At 36.0% G+C, this 19,551-nt stretch overlaps 1 protein-coding gene and 1 pseudogene across 1 annotated transcript in view; both read right to left on the bottom strand.

Annotated features, from left to right (window-relative positions):
• LOC136832673 (uncharacterized) overlaps positions 1–19,551 on the bottom strand; it is a 124,929-nt pseudogene that overhangs the window by 59,955 nt on the left and 45,423 nt on the right.
• The window catches only part of LOC136832918 (uncharacterized), a 97,307-nt gene that overhangs the window by 56,591 nt on the left and 21,165 nt on the right, over positions 1–19,551 (bottom strand). Inside the window, exon 2 of the mRNA XM_067094576.1 lies at positions 18,245–18,345. Within this exon, the coding sequence (XP_066950677.1) occupies positions 18,245–18,345 (101 nt within the window). The remainder of the gene's footprint in view (positions 1–18,244; positions 18,346–19,551) is intronic.

The raw sequence follows: 19,551 nt of genomic DNA, 5'->3' as shown, positions 1-19,551 counted from the left end.
ATATGCAAATGAAAGCTTAGAAATATTAAAGAAACTCAAGAAAAAACAGGGGAGAAAGAGTCAAAACAGATAATTCCTCACAGATGTCAAATCAGATTTCGAAATTCCAGAAATCATAATGATGATGAAAGGGTCACACCACCACACGTGTACAAAACACGTGACACCTGTACACACCTGCATCCGCCAGCAATATAACGGCAGAAACACCTGTGATTCAAAATCATCTGTTTATTACGTAAAAATTGATGGAAGTAGACCATTACGAAACAAATGTTCACAGAAGGGTAATATATCTTCGTCAAATGAGACTGACGTTCTCTCTCTCTCTCTCTCTCTCTCTTTCTCTCTCTCTCTCTCTCTCTCTCTCTCTCTCTCTCTCTATATATATATATATATATATATATATATATACATATATATATCTATAATTTATATGTTATGTGAATATATATATATGCATATATATATCTATAATTTATATGTTATGTGTATATATATATGTGTATATATATATATATATATATATATATATATATATATATATATATATATATATATATATATATATAGAGAGAGAGAGAGAGAGAGAGAGAGAGAGAGAGAGAGAGAGAGAGAGAAATAACTATATATATATATATATATATATATATATATATATATATATATATATATATATATATAGATAGAGAGAGAGAGAGAGAGAGAGAGAGAGAGAGAGAGAGAGAGCGAGAGAGAATAACTACATAAGCTGCAAGATGTACGTAAGCAAAAAAGCAAAAAAAAAAAAAAAAAAAAAAAAAACGAGGAAAACCTGAAGAACGTGAAGAAAACAGGAAATAAATAAAAATACGCAACATTAAACCAGCAAACACTATAACTTACAAAACATGATATGGGGATTTAGATTTTAGCTCCTGAAGAATTTCGGAGATAATCTTTAAAAATTTAAAAAAAAAGGAACTAAAACTGGGAAAAAGCGACAGATTGAATACCAAACTGATAACAGACTTCATAACAAATTCATAACTGAAGTCAAAACGACTTGTAATTACCGAAAGACCAGGAATGGATGTCTACATTCCAACTGGAGTGAGACGAACCCACAGTGATATTGCACCATTCCGAATACGGCAGTGGCGTTGCATTTACACAAAGTATCCCCCCAACTCGCCCCCCCGCCCTTTCCCGTCACTCTATCCCTTCCCCCTCCATCTCCATCCTATTACGATACAGCAGAGACAATACCATCCCGATACAATCCATCCCACACGATCGAGGGACACCTACAAGTATGCATAACCAAAATGGTACAGATTAATATTCCTGTCACACAGCGATCCGGGATGTCTGCTTTTATGAAGGGGAAAAGGACTATGGAGGCTACATATGAAGATATTAATTATTAATTCTTTTATTTATTATAGATTTTTTGGGTTTTGTAGTTTTCTCATATGTCTTATGGATGGTTTCTGCACATGGGCTCATCCATGTTTAAGTGTGAGGAAGGTAGTGATCTTTATCAATTTTTTACTTGGGAAGAAACCCGTTGTTACAGGAAGCTGTTTAATACTTTATGTATATAATATAAATGAATATATATATATATATATATATATATATATATATATATATATATATATATAGTATATATATATATATATATATAACATCAATTCCAATTGCTCCACCACTGAAATAATACCGAAGGGGAATCATAATTGATAAGTGATAGTCACTTGGTGGACCCAACCACCAACAGCGACTACCTCCGACTTCAGTGACGAGTTCTCTTACCACCGGACTGTTAGAGAGAGAGAGAGAGAGAGAGAGAGAGAGAGAGAGAGAGAGAGAGAGAGAGAGAGAGGTGAGTATATAAAAGACCAATTGTAATAATGCAAAGTTCCATGTGTTACACTTGGATGTAATGAAACATTGCATTGCAGATACTTAAGTATAATTGAAGATGACGCAGCAAACACTGATTGCAACTCTCTCTCTCTCTCTCTCTCTCTTCACAGGGGTGACTTTCAGAAATAAACACATCATAGCATAGCCCTGATTTTATGAATTCTCAAGTATTCATTGATTACACGTTTATTTGTTTGTTCAAATGTTTATCCGAGAAGAATGATTTCCCAGAAGCATCCTTTGATTTAGGCTTCAAGGTAAGTTAGGTTTTACGCATATATGTAAATATAATAATTATCTAGTACACAAAGCCTTGAACATAAGTAAAAACAGCGTTGCACTGCATCTTAAAGAAATGTACAGAGGGAAATTAAAAACTCGAAAACAAAGCAAAAATAGATGTTTATGTAAAATGAAAAATAATAAACAGTGAATACATATTACCTTTTTAGTAGAAGTATAAGCATTTGACAAAATAAGCTAACATATCTGTTAAAAAATTAACCAACATAACATAACAAGAATTAACAAGGACCTATAAGCGTTAAAACCGGTACAAATGAACACTCCCTCCCCTCCCCTCCCTCCTTCCCCCCCTCCCTCCTCTCCCCCAAGAGAGAAAGTTAACAACACCAATAAACGAAAGTAAAGGAAAGGCAGCATTAAACACTTTCTTCTTTCCAGTTCCGATTTCTCTCCAAACCATTCTGCTGGAAGCGCTGGAACGATTCTGGAACATTTCCTGGACGTAACACCCCCTCCTGCCCGTCTCCCCCTTCCTCTCTCTCTCTCTCTCTCTCTCTCTCTCTCTCTCTCTCTCTTTCCTCCACCTTCCACCCGCTTCTCCTCCTCATCCGCTAAATCTGGAAGAACGTCAAGATGCGAAAAGCGCTCCTCCTCCCCGCCCCTCTCTCTCTCTCTTATTTCTAAAAGCAGAAAACTAATATTGACTTTTGTCTTCAGAAGCTCAAGGTTTCTATATTGGTTTGTGGGGCCAAGCTTCTCTGCCGAAGAAGACGGACGGAGAGAGAGAGAGAGAGAGAGAGAGAGAGAGAGAGAGAGAGAGAGATTAATCTTCCGGTCATTCCGGATTTGTGCCACGCCCTGGATAAGCGTGAAAAGAATAGGAATCATTGCTGATGAATTATTCAGACGCAAGACTTCGAGACGAGTTTACAGAAAATGAATGTTTCACTTCAAATTACGGTCTAATTTACATGGCAGCAACATTTAAACAAAAAATAATGCATATCAGTTGTCAGATATCATTGTATCACCACATTTTGGACCTTAGATTCCACTAAAAACACCATTTCAATGAAGAAAATTAACAGCCACGGCTGAGCAACTGTGACCAAGATAGTAAGCTTGTTGGTAAGTCTAGAATATATTCTACTCTGTAATACACTTTCTTGCAATCTTTGCACCATTTTGTATTTTGAAATATTACTTCCTACATATTCTACACTAAAGAAGAGTTGCTTGGTTTTGACGAACAAACGGCCTACGTCAATGTTTATAGTGCAGCTAATCCACTAGGCCTATGTAACAATGATAAGAGTTATTACTATTAATATCTTTCGAATTAATGGTACAGAATCAGTAAGGAGCAATTCTGGCAAGCACCAGTATTCTGCAAAGTAAATATAGAAACTTGAGAGCCTACTAAACCAACTGACAGCTTGATAAAGCTGATTTTTAGCTGAACTAATCCATTAGGCCTACGTAACCAAATGTACGAATCATTATTACCATTAATATCTTTCAAATTAACGGTGCAGAATCACTAAGGAGTAATGTTGACAGACGCTAATATTCTGCAAACGAATCATAGAAAATTGACAGCCTCCTATACCACATACCAGTTAGATAAAGCTCAAAATTAGACCGAACTTGCTTGGACAGTTGAACCAAGTTCCTGTGCCGCTCATATTTTAAGCCTGACTTGTGCCGAGATTCTCCAGCAGCCGAAGGTCTCAACAAGAGTCACAAGCAACCGAGACCTTCCAATAAAGATATGGATATGCCTATCGAGGCCTATACATCAGAATACAGACGACACATTACTAGACCAATCAGAATTCTTTCCCCAATCAGCGGGAACCCAGGGGAACCCAAGGACCTAGTCAGGGGTCCCCAGGAGACTGACGAAGGATTCAATCAGCATAGGATGGGAGTCTGATAAGCCAAGAAGGCTGTTAGGGATTTTAAACCTGGATCTTGTCAAGAATAAAAAAAACGGTAAACCATATAGGCCTATCGTTCGCTAGATATCTTGGTTCGTTTTAAAATTCGCCGAAGAACCTTATTAAGCTCTTGTAGCCACCAGTGAGTCTAGTGATTAAAACTTGTATCATTATTATTATTATTATTATTATTATTATTATTATTTAGAAGATGAACCCTATTCATACCGAACAAGCCCACCACAGGGGCCACTGACTTGAAATTCAAGCTTCCAAAGAACATTATGGTGTTCATTTGAAAGAAGCTACATACAGCAATAGAAAATACAAAAAGAAGAGAACAGTTATTAGAAACGGGCAAATAAACTACCAAATTAATAAATAAATAGATAAAAATGTAACTTACTAAATTACAAGGTGAATTGCCCAAGGATAGTAGCGTTACTGGTTTCAGAAACCCTCGAAGAAAGACAGATATAATTATGAGCCTAGAAGTGACTAATGGTGTACCTCAGGGTGATCATCCAGCTTAATTTCTTGAGGTGAATTGCAAAAATCCTTTTTACACGTTCGACAAGTTAATGCTAAATCTTGATGATGAGTTAGTAATTCTTGAGAGAGAGAGAGAGAGAGAGAGAGAGAGAGAGAGAGAGAGAGAGAGAGAGAGAGAGAGAGAGAGATACTTGCAATGAGAGCGATATAATGATTTCCTTCAACTGTAATTAAGAGAAGACATATTTGAGAGAGAGAGAGAGAGAGAGAGAGAGAGATAGTTTTCAATACTTTGAGCAAAAGTGAAAAAAATAAAGCACAGGAATAACCTAATAGAGAGAGAGAGAGAGAGAGAGAGAGAGAGAGAGAGAGAGAGAGAGAGAGAGAGAGAGAGAGAGAGAGAGAGAGATACTTGTAATGAGAGCAATATAATGATTTCCCTCAACTGTAATTAAGAGAAGACAAATTTGAAAGAGAGAGAGAGAGAGAGAGAGAGAGAGAGAGAGAGAGAGAGAGAGAGAGAGTATGCATGCAAAGCAATAATATACAGCGCAACTGCCATATTTGTTCCCTCCCTTGATTCGAAAGCAAAAAAAAAAAAAAAATATGTTTCCATTAAAAAAATTCACTCGAGCTGTTATGTTCCTGTCAAGTCTAACTCCAATTAAAATCCATTTTTACATACTGGGCTCGCCGGTGGAGCTCTCTCTCTCTCTCTCTCTCTCTCTCTCTCTCTCTCTCTCTCTCTCTCTCTCGTATGAAATGCGTAGTTAGGGGAAAGCGTGATAATGATCTACCTCGGCTATAATTAAGAGGGGACACATTTGAGAGAGAGAGAGAGAGAGAGAGAGAGAGAGAGAGAGAGAGAGAGAGAGAGAGAGATGAACTCAATTCATATAGAACAAGTTCACCATAGGGGCCACTGGCTTGAAATTCAAGAATATGGTGTTCATTTGAAAGAGGTTACAGATGGTAACACAAAATACAGAAAGAAGAGATCACTATTAAAAAAGTAAAAATGAATTAAAAAATTAATAGATAAGCAGATAAAAGTCTAAGTAAATTATCTAAGGGCATATATTTAGAAATCACTATTTTATTTTTTTGAATGATTGGCAACAATGCATCTGTCATGCAGTTGCAAAAGGTTGCTTTATGAATTAAAAAAAAATGTCTGAATTATTATCTATAAAAAATGCTAATTCTTCTTAATCCTTTTGGCAGTGACGTTGCAAACTTCAAAGTCGTGCAACGCTCACATTCCCCCTTGCATTATACGATGAGTTTCTGTCATGAGATATTATTAAACTTCTTCGTTTTACCATAAAACTTCTTCCGTCATGAAATACTCTCTGAATCCTCTTAATGAAAACAGAATTATTTCAGAAATATTCGAGCACTTTTGTGTAACGAACTTCCCAATTCTACTTTACTTACATTTTATAATAATAATAATAATAATAATAATAATAATAATAATAATAATAATAATAATAATAATAATAATAATAATAATACCACATTCTTTGGAAGCTTGAATTTCGAGTCAATGGTCCTTTTGGCAGGCTAGTTCTATAGGAACAGGGTTCATCTTCTGAATAATAATAATAATAATAATAAGAGAAAAAACTGATATATAAGACCTGAAAATCTAAATAAGAAGGATGTGGGATATGCCAGTGGTAGTTGTACCCATAATCATAGGAACACGAGGCACGATCCCAAGATCCCTAAAAAGGAATCAGGAAAATCTAGATGCCGAAGTAGCTTCAGGACTCATGCAGAGGAGTGTGCTACTAGAAGCAGCGCACATAGTGAGAAAAGTGATGGACTCCTAAGGAGGCAGGATGCAACCCGGAACCCCACACCATAAAAATAGGATAGTTGTAATAGACCAAAAAAAAATAATAATAATAAATAAATAATAACAACATTGCGCCACGATAAGTCTAAATATATGTCTCACGGCCACACACGAACCTACGAAGCTAAATGGAACCAAAGTTAACTGAGAATCAATACAAAAACCCGACGAGAGCAGGAAAGTGAGACAGAGAGATCTGATCCAATCAAGAAATATCAGGAAACAGTTGAAGACTGGTAGTGTTTGACACGCTGGGATTCGGTTTGACAAGGGCATATATCCAGCTCTGGTGGATTATTCAGCCTCTCTCTCTCTCTCTCTCTCTCTCTCTCTCTCTCTCTCTCTCTCTCTCACGCATAAAACACAACACATACTCCATCTTCCTTATTCTTGCTTGCTTATATCAAACAGCTATGAACTATTTCAGTCTCTGTAATATTAATATATATATATATATATATATATATATATATATATATATATATATATATATATATATATATACACAAACATACACTATATATATACATATATACTGTAATATATATATATATATATATATATATATATATATATATATATATATATATATATATATATATATATATATATATATATATATATATATATATATATATATATATATATATATAGAGAGAGAGAGAGAGAGAGAGAGAGAGAGAGAGAGAGAGGGGGAATAGGATACGAACACTCTCTCAACACAAATATCCTTCAGTCAAAACTAATAATAATATTTGTCGACTGTCACAGGAGACTACACATGTATTTATCTGTGTATATATGTTTGTAAGTATGTTTATACGTATGTATAATTCTTCCACGCAGGCTCTCGAACAAGAACAAGCAATTAAACACAGCAAATACAATAAAGAGACGAACGGTACGTGTATAAACATTGTTATATTAATGAAACAAATACAACGCTAAATACTTTCTGATCGTACAATTCAGCTTCCGTATATGACTGGCTGAAGCTTCTTCAATGGATTTCAGCTGAATTGGAAGCTGCTATATAAAATCCATAAGCTCACGAGAGCTTCAAATGAAGCTTGCTGTCACTGAAGCTTGCGTAGATTCGTTTTAAGAGTCAGATACTTTAGATATATATATATATATATATATATATATATATATATATATATATATATATATATATATATATTTATATAAATAAAAATAAATAAATATATACTGTATATACATACGTGTATATATACTGTATATATAAATTAAATATATATATATATATATATATATATATATATATATATATATATATATATATATATATATATATATATATATATAAATACATATATGTATATACATATATATAAAAGACAACCTGATGTTATAAAAGACAACCTATGTTATAACAACTCAACAACAAAAAAAAAGGAAAACGAAGACAAAGGACATCAAGCGATTACTGTACTGACACCTCTTCTTCTTCTTCTTCTTCTTCTTCTTCTTCTTCTTCTTCTTCCTCCTCCTCCTTCCACGTCTCATCTTTCCCACTCACTTTCTTTTCCCCTTTGTCTCCTTCATGGCGATAAAGAAGAAGAAGAAGAAGAAGAAGAAGAAGAAGAAGAAGAAGAAGAGGGAATAAAAATAGATGATTAAAAACATCAAGGAAATTTACATCTACGGTTATTCGACACGCTCTGACTATGAAATTGGAGAGAGAGAGAGAGAGAGAGAGAGAGAGAGAGAGAGAGAGAGAGAGAGAGAGAGAGAGAGAGAGAGAGATTTCATCTTCAAAAGCCCTCTTTGTAATACTTTTCACAAGGAAAAGTGTTCCTGCAACTTGAGCAGAGAAGATTGCAACCTGCAAATCTTGGATGAGAGAGAGAGAGAGAGAGAGAGAGAGAGAGAGAGAGAGAGAGAGAGAGAGAGAGAGAATGCTTAAAAGAAGCAAAAATATCTTTAAGTGATTCCAATAAAAAACCTGATGTGTATATATATATATATATATATATATATATATATATATATATATAGAGAGAGAGAGAGAGAGAGAGAGAGAGAGAGAGAGAGAGAGAGAGAGAGAGAGAGAGAGAGAGAGAGAGAGAGAGAGAATGCTTAAAAGAAGGAAAAATATCTTATAAAAAAACACAAACAAATAAAGAAGCTAACTATTACAAAGTCTGTCATCAACTCAGACCTCTGAAGAACTGACGTCTAATGCTTGCAAAAATCACTGCAAGCAAATCACACCCTTATTGCAATGTGACAAGAAGGCGAATGCATCCTGCAAACATTGGTTCATTACACCTGGTGCATATAAATGCAGTTATTGCAAGCAAGCAATGCAAGCAGGACAGGAAGTGTGTCATTTTTATTGCAGAAGACCCCTACGCTCTTGGTGTGCCTTGGGTATGCTGGTATTTTACAAAACATTGAAGATAAACAGAGTTGGGTATGGTCAGTTGTTAGATCGAGTGGGTATCAAGGTCGTCAGGACGTTTGGCAAACAAGCCTCTCTCTCTCTCTCTCTCTCTCTCTCTCTCTCTCTCTCTCTCTCTCTCTCTCTCTCTGAGATCCAGACAATCTCAAATTGCAAAGAAGATTAGAGAGAGAGAGAGAGAGAGAGAGAGAGAGAGAGAGAGAGAGAGAGAGAGAGAGAGAGAGATGCAGCAACCTCAAATTACAAGGATTAAAGAGAGAGAGAGAGAGAGAGAGTCAAAACTCTAAATCGAGAGAGAGAGAGACGTTAACAGTCAAAACTATCCTCTAAACTTACATCCCCTCTCTCTCTCTCTCTCTCTCTCTCTCTCTCTCTCTCTCTCTCCAGGACAACCGAGAAAAAACAAGAATTTAAAAATTAACAAAAATCTCATTAGCAAGAAAAAAAAGAGACGTATCCTCGCCTGCCGAAATAAATGAAAAAATAATAAATAAATGATTAAAAATGTAAGTCAGTTATCAAAATACAAAGAGAACTGTTTTAGGACAGTAATGGCGTTGCATCTTCGCTTGAACTTTCGAGGTTCCAATTGCACGACGCCCTCAGCAGGGAGACTGTTCCACAGTCGAGCGGTGTGAGGGATAAAGGACCTCTGGAACTGAGAAGTTCAACAGCAAGGAACATCTACTCAATACTGGTGCTGCTGTTAAGAGGATTATTGTAACAAGCAGTTCTTCAAAGAACTGAATTAAACTGACCGCATACAAAGTGCTAACAAAATGTTCTCCACAGGAACATGACACATAACAACATACCACATGACAAACACTCTACGTAGACAATTCACCATGTGGTAAAGTTCACATACGAACGAGTGGCAATAACAGGGTGTTAAATAATACACTTTAAAGTAACAGGGTGAACAAGAATAAACCCTCTGTGATTAAAAGTGCAACAAAAGTATAAACGATATTTCTAGTTCATGAATAAAAAATAAATAAATCTTCTATGATCGGCTTCAGCGATTCCCAAACAAACACATAAACAGGTAAATATTTATCTAAATAACTAAAATACGTAAATATTTATCGAAATAACTAAAATAAATAAATGTATAAACATTTGCTTGCATAATTCTGACATGCAGGATATAATATATATATATAATATATATATATATATATATTATATAATATATATATATATTATATAATATATATAATATAATATATATATATATATTATATAATATATATATATATTATATAATATATATAATATAATATATATATATAATATATATATATATATATATATATATATATATATATATACATAAATATATATATATATATATATATATATATATATATATATACACAACAGTATGTATATATATATATATACATACATAAATGTATAAATATTTGCTTATATTCTGACATAAAGGATATATATATATATATATATATATATATATATATATATATATATATATGTATATATATATATATATATATATATATATATATATATATATATATACACACAGAAATATATACCTATATATATATACGTCACTCAGTCAAACGTTCTAGTTAAGCCAATTTGTTACTTTTGGGAAAAAATCAATCGAATTATTTTTGTTCCCAGGGGAGTCATCCCCCCTCTACCCAAGGGAATAAGTCAACTCATTTCAATTATTTTTTTTTTATTTTCTTTGGGGGAACATTTGTTACCCTAACAATAATATTTTTTTCACGTGAATAAAATCATATTGGAACTGAATCTTTAAAATTCAGGTCAAACGCACGCCCTGTGACCCATGATGAGGTCATTCGCCGCTGAAAGGGAAACTGACAATTAGAAAAAAGGTTTGTAAAAAGGTTTATTTAAAGGCGCAACAGGAGGTAAGCCTGGCAGTCGCACTACGAAACAACTGATAGGAGAGGGTTGAGGAGAGTAAGAAACAGAATATGAACGGAGGTACAGTAAAAAGGAATGGAAGGGGTTGCAGCTAGGGGCCCAAGTATGAGAGAGAGAGAGAGAGAGAGAGAGAGAGAGAGAGAGAGAGAGAGAGAGAGACCAGTACTAAGACCGTATCTGCATATATATTTTTACCTTACACCTGGCTTCTGTAGCAGCTGGCTTATGCTTTGCTCTGTCAGTCAAGAAGAAGAAGAGAGAGAGAGAGAGAGAGAGAGAGAGAGAGAGAGAGAGAGAGAGAGAGAGAGAGAGAGAGAGAAGCAGCTATTCTCCTGGAAATCCGGACCAAGTCACCGTGAGTCATTCCACAAGACATTCGCCTTTAAAATGTTAATCCCTCGTAGGGCCAGACCGGCGGGTGAGCCGTTCCAAAGTCAAGCCCAGACCACTACTACTAATATTACCAAGACCGACCAAGTGCGCCGTTCCAAAGGCAAATCCAGACTTCCACTCTACTACTACTACTGCTACTACTATTAAGACTAACCAAGTGAGCCGTTCCATAGGCACATCCAGACTTACACCCTACTACTACTACTACTACTACTAAGACTAACCAAGTGAGCCGTTCCAATGGCAAATCCTGACACAGTTAGAGAGAGAGAGAGAGAGAGAAACATCTCCCTATCAGCAATAAAATGCAAAAGCCATGAATGTGTGTAAATATACATACACACACACATATATATATATATACATATACATATATATATATATATATGTATACATATATATATATATATATATATATATATATATATATATATATATATATATATATATATTTATATATATATTCCATCTTTCCCCTACATTTATCACCGAGAGAGAGAGAGAGAGAGAGAGAAGGAGAGAGAGAGAGATTGTAACCCAAACTTTGATAGATGTTACAATAATTGATAGGATATCAACCTCCCCCCTTTACCAAAACTATTTGACACAAGATATACCCATCTAATTATTATTACTTATACTATTACTTAAGACAAGACCCAATCTCCACCTTATTTCCCTCTCCCCCCACCCTAACCAACCAATCAAATCCTGAGAAATACAAGAGGCTCGGCTGGGGAATCCATGCATTTGATTGGCCGCCTTGTAAGCCAATTAGCTGTCGTCTTAGAGAGGGAGCAAGTTGTTGCTCGCTTCGGATTGATTGCTCTCTCTCTCTCTCTGTTGCAACTTTAATCGCTAAGATGAATCCCGGAAACCTGAGAGAGAGAGAGAGAGAGAGAGAGAGAGAGAGAGAGAGAGAGAGAGAGAGAGAGAGAGAGAGAGAGAGCCGCTATTATACCCTCAGATGGTTCTTATATGTAGACCTATGATTATTATACTCATAAACAATAATTTAAAAATGAATATTTAGCAAATAATCTCAAAATCACCACAAGCTACTGGTAGGCCTAGACCGTCGCCTATGCCTATCATTGCTAAATGACGTTTATGAAATATATATATATATATATATATATATATATATATATATATATATATATATATATATATATATAAGACAAATAAGAATTACAAGCATATGCTAACATACGTTTCATATACTACCAGTAGCAGAACTCTTTTAAATAACTGCAAAGCCAGCGTCTATGAAAATTAAGAACCGTACATATTTTCGTTTTGATCATTTCATCAGTCATCCGCACGTAAACTCACTTAAAACCAAGTGAGAAGATAAAGAAAAATATAAAATGAAACGACATAAAAATAATAAAAATGAAACAATATTAAGCTATACATCCCGCTAACAATACTTGATTTCATAAGTCAATCAAACACTTGGTCTAATCCTACTCTCTCTCTCTCTCTCTCTCTCTCTCTCTCTCTCTCTCTCTCTCTCTCTCTCTCTCTCACTGTTTCCAACCCCAGCAAAGAGAGAGAGAGAGAGAGAGAGAGAGAGATTGTTCCCTGTGGGAATCCTTTATTTTTAATTACCTTCTCACCTACGCAAAAAATCTGGCTGCGGAGACACACGCTATAAGCCTAATCATTTCTTCTTTTACACCGAACTGGACGAGCAATTCTTAAGATTGGTCCACGTTATAGCAGGTACCGAACAAAAGAAATCAATTATATCAGCCTATTATGATATTTTTGGTACAAAGCGACGATATATCGTTGTTACCAAGGAGATACGAACACATTTGCATAGAGATGTACGCTACATAGGTCTATTGTGCATCAATTCAGATGAAACTGTGGACCTCCGGGTTGCACGATATTGAAGTGCATTGCTTGAAATCGGATATTAAATAGGAGAAATTCTATTTTAGATCCATAAAATGCTTGCAGTTATGTCCTCCAAAAATTTGACAGCACCGTACGCACACACATAACTGTGTAATGCGTTAACTCACGTATCAACATCTATAGTTTACATCAAGCATACTTTCCAAGCAATGGAAGTCAAGAGTTATCAGATACCTCTATTATAAACTATTTCCGAAGAGAAGCGATTAAAACTAACTCTACCTTTGCAAACTGAACGCAATATATGAGTGTCAGTCTTTATGGCCTTCGACATTTTCTAATTAATGAGACTAAATTGTGCCCTCTGTTTCCCCAAGTCTGTTTTCAAGAAGCGCAATATTAAAATGAGATCATAAATCATCTCTGACAGACCTAATTATCTTTGATTAACTCGTTATAAGTATAAATAACTTGAAAGCGACTGCTTCCTCGATTTCAAATCCCCATATATAATCCCAAAGCTGCCTCCACATTCGCTTGCGAAGCCTAAACGCATCCACATTAAAACGGATGTTTTTCGTTGTACAGAAAACATCAATCATCTTTAGTACACTTAACGTACGTCCAGACAGTCTTTTTAACCACCAACGCTACGTAATAACGCAACAATCCGTAATAACGGCGTTATAAGGTGCAAAAGTTCCCATTCAAGCAAGTTTTCTGACCAATCAATAGATGGCGTCACCAAACCCGCCCCCCCTCCCTCAAACCACCGGCTCCGCCCACCGAGGATTTATGACTTCGGAGGGGTTTATGGCTAAATATATCACATAAACAGCCCGGTTGCACCCGCCATTAGGCGCTGTAATAAACGAGTGCATTTGTTTTGATGCATAAAAGCCCAAATAGGACAAAGAGATTGGGGGGAAGAGCGAAGCATGTTTTTAATTTATTATCACATAGGTCTAGGCTGAAGTGAGAGCATTGCACACAGGTATGCGTTAGACTCTGCACATTCCCGTGCACGTATGTCCGCATTTCTGCTTGTACGTAAGTGTTTGACATATACAGATGTACAGTAAAAGGTATATGGACTGGAATGGAATACAGAAATTAGGCCAAGCGCTCGGACCCATGAGGTCATTCAGTGCTGAAAGGATAATTGAGAGTAGAAAGGTTTGAAAGGTGCAACAAGAGGAAAACCTCGCAGTTGTGCTATGAAAAAATTGTTAGAAGTGAGTGGAAAGTAAGACGGAAGAAGGTATATGAATGGAGGTACAGTACAAGGAATGAGAAGTGAGAAGGGTTGCAGCTAGGGGCCGAAGGCACGCTGCAAAGAACTTTAATTAATGCCTACAGTGCAAAGCGTGAGGTGCACTGACGGCACTAACCCCCTACGGAGTAAAAGGTATATGTATGTACGTATAGATTTGTACCCAAAAGCAATTTTTAAAGTCTTCTAAAGCCTTTAGGACTTCTGTACTGTGCAGTACAAGACCTCCAAAGTATAAATAACAAAAACAAAAATGAAAATAATAAGAAATTGATTAAGAGCACACATAGACACAGCAATAACGCTAAAACTGTGCGCGTTGTTTGAACGATAATAATGTAGATGGCGTTTCTATTAATAAGATCTATATATATACATACATACTTATACATATATATATATGCGTGTGTGTATGTATGTATATATGTATATGTAGTATGTATGATTCTTAGCCGGGGTTCAGATATATGCGAACATATAAATCATATTCTAGATAAGTGCTCTCTCTCTCTCTCTCTCTCTCTCTCTCTCTCTCTCTCTCTCTCTCTCTCACACACACACACACACACACACACACACACACACAAACACATACACAAGCGGAAAACCATTACATTCCTTTTTATACGTAACTCTATGTATTTACACAGAGCTTATCAAAAGTTGTACACATATTTAGTTAAGGATACACACAAGGAATGAGAGAGAGAGAGAGAGAGAGAGAGAGAGAGAGAGAGAGAGAGAGAGAGAGAGAGAGAGAGAGAGAGAGTTAACGATGGCAGCCACCAACTTCCCTTGCCTCATTCTGTAATTAAGATAAATAAAGCAATCTCTATTTACATGTTCTTAGTTATGCATAATTCATATGACCTCATGTTACTAGGGGTCTCTCTCTCTCTCTCTCTCTCTCTCTCTCTCTCTCTCTCTCAGCAGAATGAATGAAGACACATAATGCAAAAGTTAATTTAGAGCCTTCGTCTTGGTATGTGATCATGTGAGACTCTCTCTCTCTCTCTCTCTCTCTCTCTCTCTCTCTCTCTCTCTCTCTCTCTAAATCGAATTTGTGGGGGATTCGATCTGGAATTAGAACCGGTACTGATGTTGACAAACAATAGCGTGTAAAGGTGTATTCACATTACATTAAAAATGTTATTGACATGTCGGCAACTTGTCGCACACAAATCACAAACAGGTTCGATACATGTCGACGACTTAATGGTAGTACTGACCAGTGCTTCATACAATCATCCAACATTTGTCGAAGATTCTGTTCTTCACTTACTGTCACAGACTTGTTTTCAAACAGTCTGTTCTCCACCGAGTCGATGACTTGTTTCCGACCTGTCTTTGATATGTATGCGACAAGTTTCCCACGTGTGATCATGAAACTTATTTTCATGTAGCATGGAAGATATACAAAAGTATCACTAACATTTTTTTTTTATTTTGTTACATTGGATTATCAATTTTTTTGTCGAAAGTTTAGTCATTTTATCTGTGAAAGTTTCAAATAAGGTCTTTTTTTATTTCTTCTCTTAGTCGAATCTAAAAGGGTTTGTTTTTCCTGATTTTGTCTTAAAAGGAAAAATATTGAAATATGTGATTTATCTGAGTTACGGGAAGGTACTTAACTGTGAAATACATGGGGGGAGGGGGGGGAACAGCATTTGACAGCAATCACAGTTTTACCCATGAATTGGACGACCTGTTAAAGTTAAGTTAAAGTCATGGGCCTCTGTAGGCTCACTGGACAGGCGCTGTTTTCCTGTACCACCTGAATCCCTTAAAACGACTAGTGGAGGACTGTTAGTGGTGTTCAGGAGTGAGTCATTAACCAATGGGTCTGTTATAGAGTGGGCTCTCACATCACTTTTAAAGACGTTGGTTAAAGCGGGATTTTAAAAAATATAACGTATAGGCCTATACGTATTTTGTAAGTTCAAAAGGGGGTTTGCTCTCAATCACTTTCAATAACGCTGGTTAAAGCGGGTTTTTAAAAACATAACGTATAGGTCTATACGTATCTTGTACGTTCAAAAGGGGGAGGGGGTACTTAACATACGGAAACATAATATATAGGCCTATATGTACCTTGTAAGGGATGTGGGACCTAGCAAACAAAATATACAGTCAAGAAAAGATACCAAAAGAATGGAGCGTTATTGTGCCTATCCATAAAGAGAAGGGTGACATCCAGGACTGTGCAAACCACAGCGGGATAAAGTTAATGTCTCACACCATGAAAATCTGGGAAAGAATAATGGATCAAAGAATTAGAGAGGCAACATCTGAAGGTGAAGAGCAGTTTGGTTTTAGGCCAGGAAGAGGAAAGACAGATGCAGTTTACCCCTCCGACAGATGATGGAAAAACACCGGGAAAAGCAGAAAGGACTGCACATAGTATTAACAGATCTGGAAAGGGCATACGATAGAGTACCGCACCAAGAGGTCTGGAGGTGCATGCGAGTATATATTATGTGAGGTTGGTCCAAGATATGTATGAAGGAGCAAAAACGCAGGTTAGAAGCAGTGTTGGGTTAACTGAATGGATACCAGTAAGAGTTGGTTTACATCAAGGATCTGCCTTAAGTGCAGCACCAACAGAGGGGTAATGGAGTCAAAACTAGAGCAATGGAGAAAGATTACTGGAAGACAGAGGTTTAAAGATCAGTAGGAAAACACTGAATAGCTAAGTTTTAATGAAGATCAAGACTCCGAGATCATTATGGAAGGGACAAAGTTAAACCAAATGGAAAAATTTAAGTATCTTGGTTCAACAGTGGCTGATGATGGAAATTTGGATGTAGGAATAACACACACACTGCAGGCTGGATGGAAAAACTGGAGAAAGATGTAAGGGGTCTTGTGGGACCGCAGAATCAATATAAAGGTTAAAGGAAGAGTGTATACGACAGTAGTGAGACCAGCTGTGATGTATGGAGTAGAAACATGGCCGGTAAAGAGAGTTACAAGGAAAGATATTGGATGCGGTAGAGATGAAAATGCTCAAGTGGATGTGTCGAGTAACAAAAATAGACAGGATCAAAAACAAAAGAATAAGAGGAACTACTAAAGTCGTAGAACTATTAAAGAAGGCCCAGAAAAGAAGACTGCAGTGGTATGGCCATGTGATGAGATGGGATGAGACATAATATGTCTCATATTATGTAGGGAGGAGAGTGATGCAGATGGAGGTGCCTGGTGGGAGAGCAAGAGAAAGACCAAAGCGAAGGTGGATGGATGTAGTTAGCGAAGATCTGAGAGATAAACAATTGTCAGAGGACGATGTGTTTGACCGAGCCAGGTAGAGGAAAGCCGTCAGAACCATCGACCCCACATAGAAGTGGGAAAAGATGCAGAGAAAGAAGAAGAAGAAGAAGAAGAAGAAGAAGAAGAAGAAGAAGAAGAAGAAGATGTATCTTGTAAGTTCAAACGGATGGGCGGGGTAAGGGGGGCGGGCGGTCGGCGGAAGAAATGCTGAAATAACAGAAAAATAACATATAGGCCTATACATATCTTGTAAGTTCAAGCTATGGGGGACGTTGAACTTCTAATAAAATGATGTAGAGGCCTATAAGTATCTATATGGTGGGGATACTTGAACTTCAAGAAAATAAAGTATAGGCCTATACGTACCTTGTAAGTTCAAACAGGGGGAGAGGGGGATGCTTCAACATACCGTATAGGCATACATGTATCTTGTAATTTCACACGGAGGAGGATAAGGGAACTTCCGGGAAAATAACGCATAGGCCTATAATCTCGCAAGTTCAAACGGAACTGTAAATCTAGAAATGATAAAGAGTTACCGAATTAAAATGATCATTCACTCGCTCTCTCAAACCGGATGAAGAACCCAAGGTTACCTGTCCAAGGTATTAATCAAAAGGTGAATGGCTTACCTGTGCGGTCAACTGTAGATTCTCAACAGCTGCTGTTTCGTCCGATGTGTATATAAAATGCCTGCTGTTCCTGCTGTTTCCGGTGGCTGTCAGTGTTTCACCTGGCAAAAAAGGGGAAAAAATATTAGACTAAAAAATATTAGTCGATTAAACCAAAGGTATATTATGTCTACAAAAAAAGCAATTAAACCAAAGGTATATGAGTCTAAAGACAAGACACATGCGATTAAAAAAAAGCGATTAAACTAAACGCATGAGTACAAAACCAGGCAAAAGAAGAAAAAAATGAGTAAAAAAAAGCGGTTAAACCAAAGGTATACGAGTCTAAAAAAAACATGCAATTAAACCAAAGTTATGTGAGTCTAAAAACACGGCGATTAAACCAAACGTATGAGTCCAAAACAAAGGCAAAAAGGGAAAAATATACGAATAAAAAAGGCGATTAAACCAAAGGTATATGAGTACAAAAAACAGATGATTAAACCAAAAGGTATATGTCTAAAAACAAAACCTTTCGATTAAACCAAAGGTGTGTATATATACAGTATATATAGAGGAATTAAAAAAAACAGGAATTAAACCAAAGTTATATGAGTAAAATAAAGCGATTAAACCAAACGTATGAGTCTACAACAAAGGCAAAATGGGAAAAATATACGAGTAAAAAAACAAGCAATTAAACCAAAGGTATATGAGTCCAGAAAAACAACAGACAATTAAACAAAAGGTATATGAGTCTAGAAAAACAACACGTGATTAAACCAAATGTATATGACTCTAGAAAAACAACAGGTGATTAAACCAAAGGTATATGAGTCTAAAAACAAAACCAGGCTATCAAACCAAAGGTATATGAATCTAATAAAAACAAGACATCAACCAAAGATATTCGAGTCTAAAAAAAATGAAATTAAACCAAACTTACGAGTCTAAAAAAAGGTAGATGTGGAAAAATATACTAAGAGTCTAGGACATCAACCAGAGTTATATGAGTCTAAAAGAAGGCAATTAAACCAAAGGTACGAGTCTAAAAGAAAAGGCAGAAATGGAAAAATATACTACGAGTCTAAGACATCAACCAAAGTTATATGAGTCAAAAAAGGCAATTAAACCAAACGTACGAGTCTAAAAAAAGGTAGATGTGGAAAAATATACTAAGAGTCTAAGACATCAACCAGAGTTATATGAGTCTAAAAGAAGGCAATTAAACCAAACGTACGAGTCTAAAAGAAAAGGCAGAAATGGAAAAATATACTACGAGTCTAAGACATCAACCAAAGTTATATGAGTCAAAAAAGGCAATTAAA

This window comes from Macrobrachium rosenbergii, chromosome 50 (genome assembly GCF_040412425.1).
Source record: "Macrobrachium rosenbergii isolate ZJJX-2024 chromosome 50, ASM4041242v1, whole genome shotgun sequence".
Classification (NCBI taxonomy): domain Eukaryota; kingdom Metazoa; phylum Arthropoda; class Malacostraca; order Decapoda; family Palaemonidae; genus Macrobrachium; species Macrobrachium rosenbergii.
The sequence above is the reverse complement of the archived record's forward strand: the minus strand, read 5'-3'. Positions and strand labels throughout refer to the sequence as shown.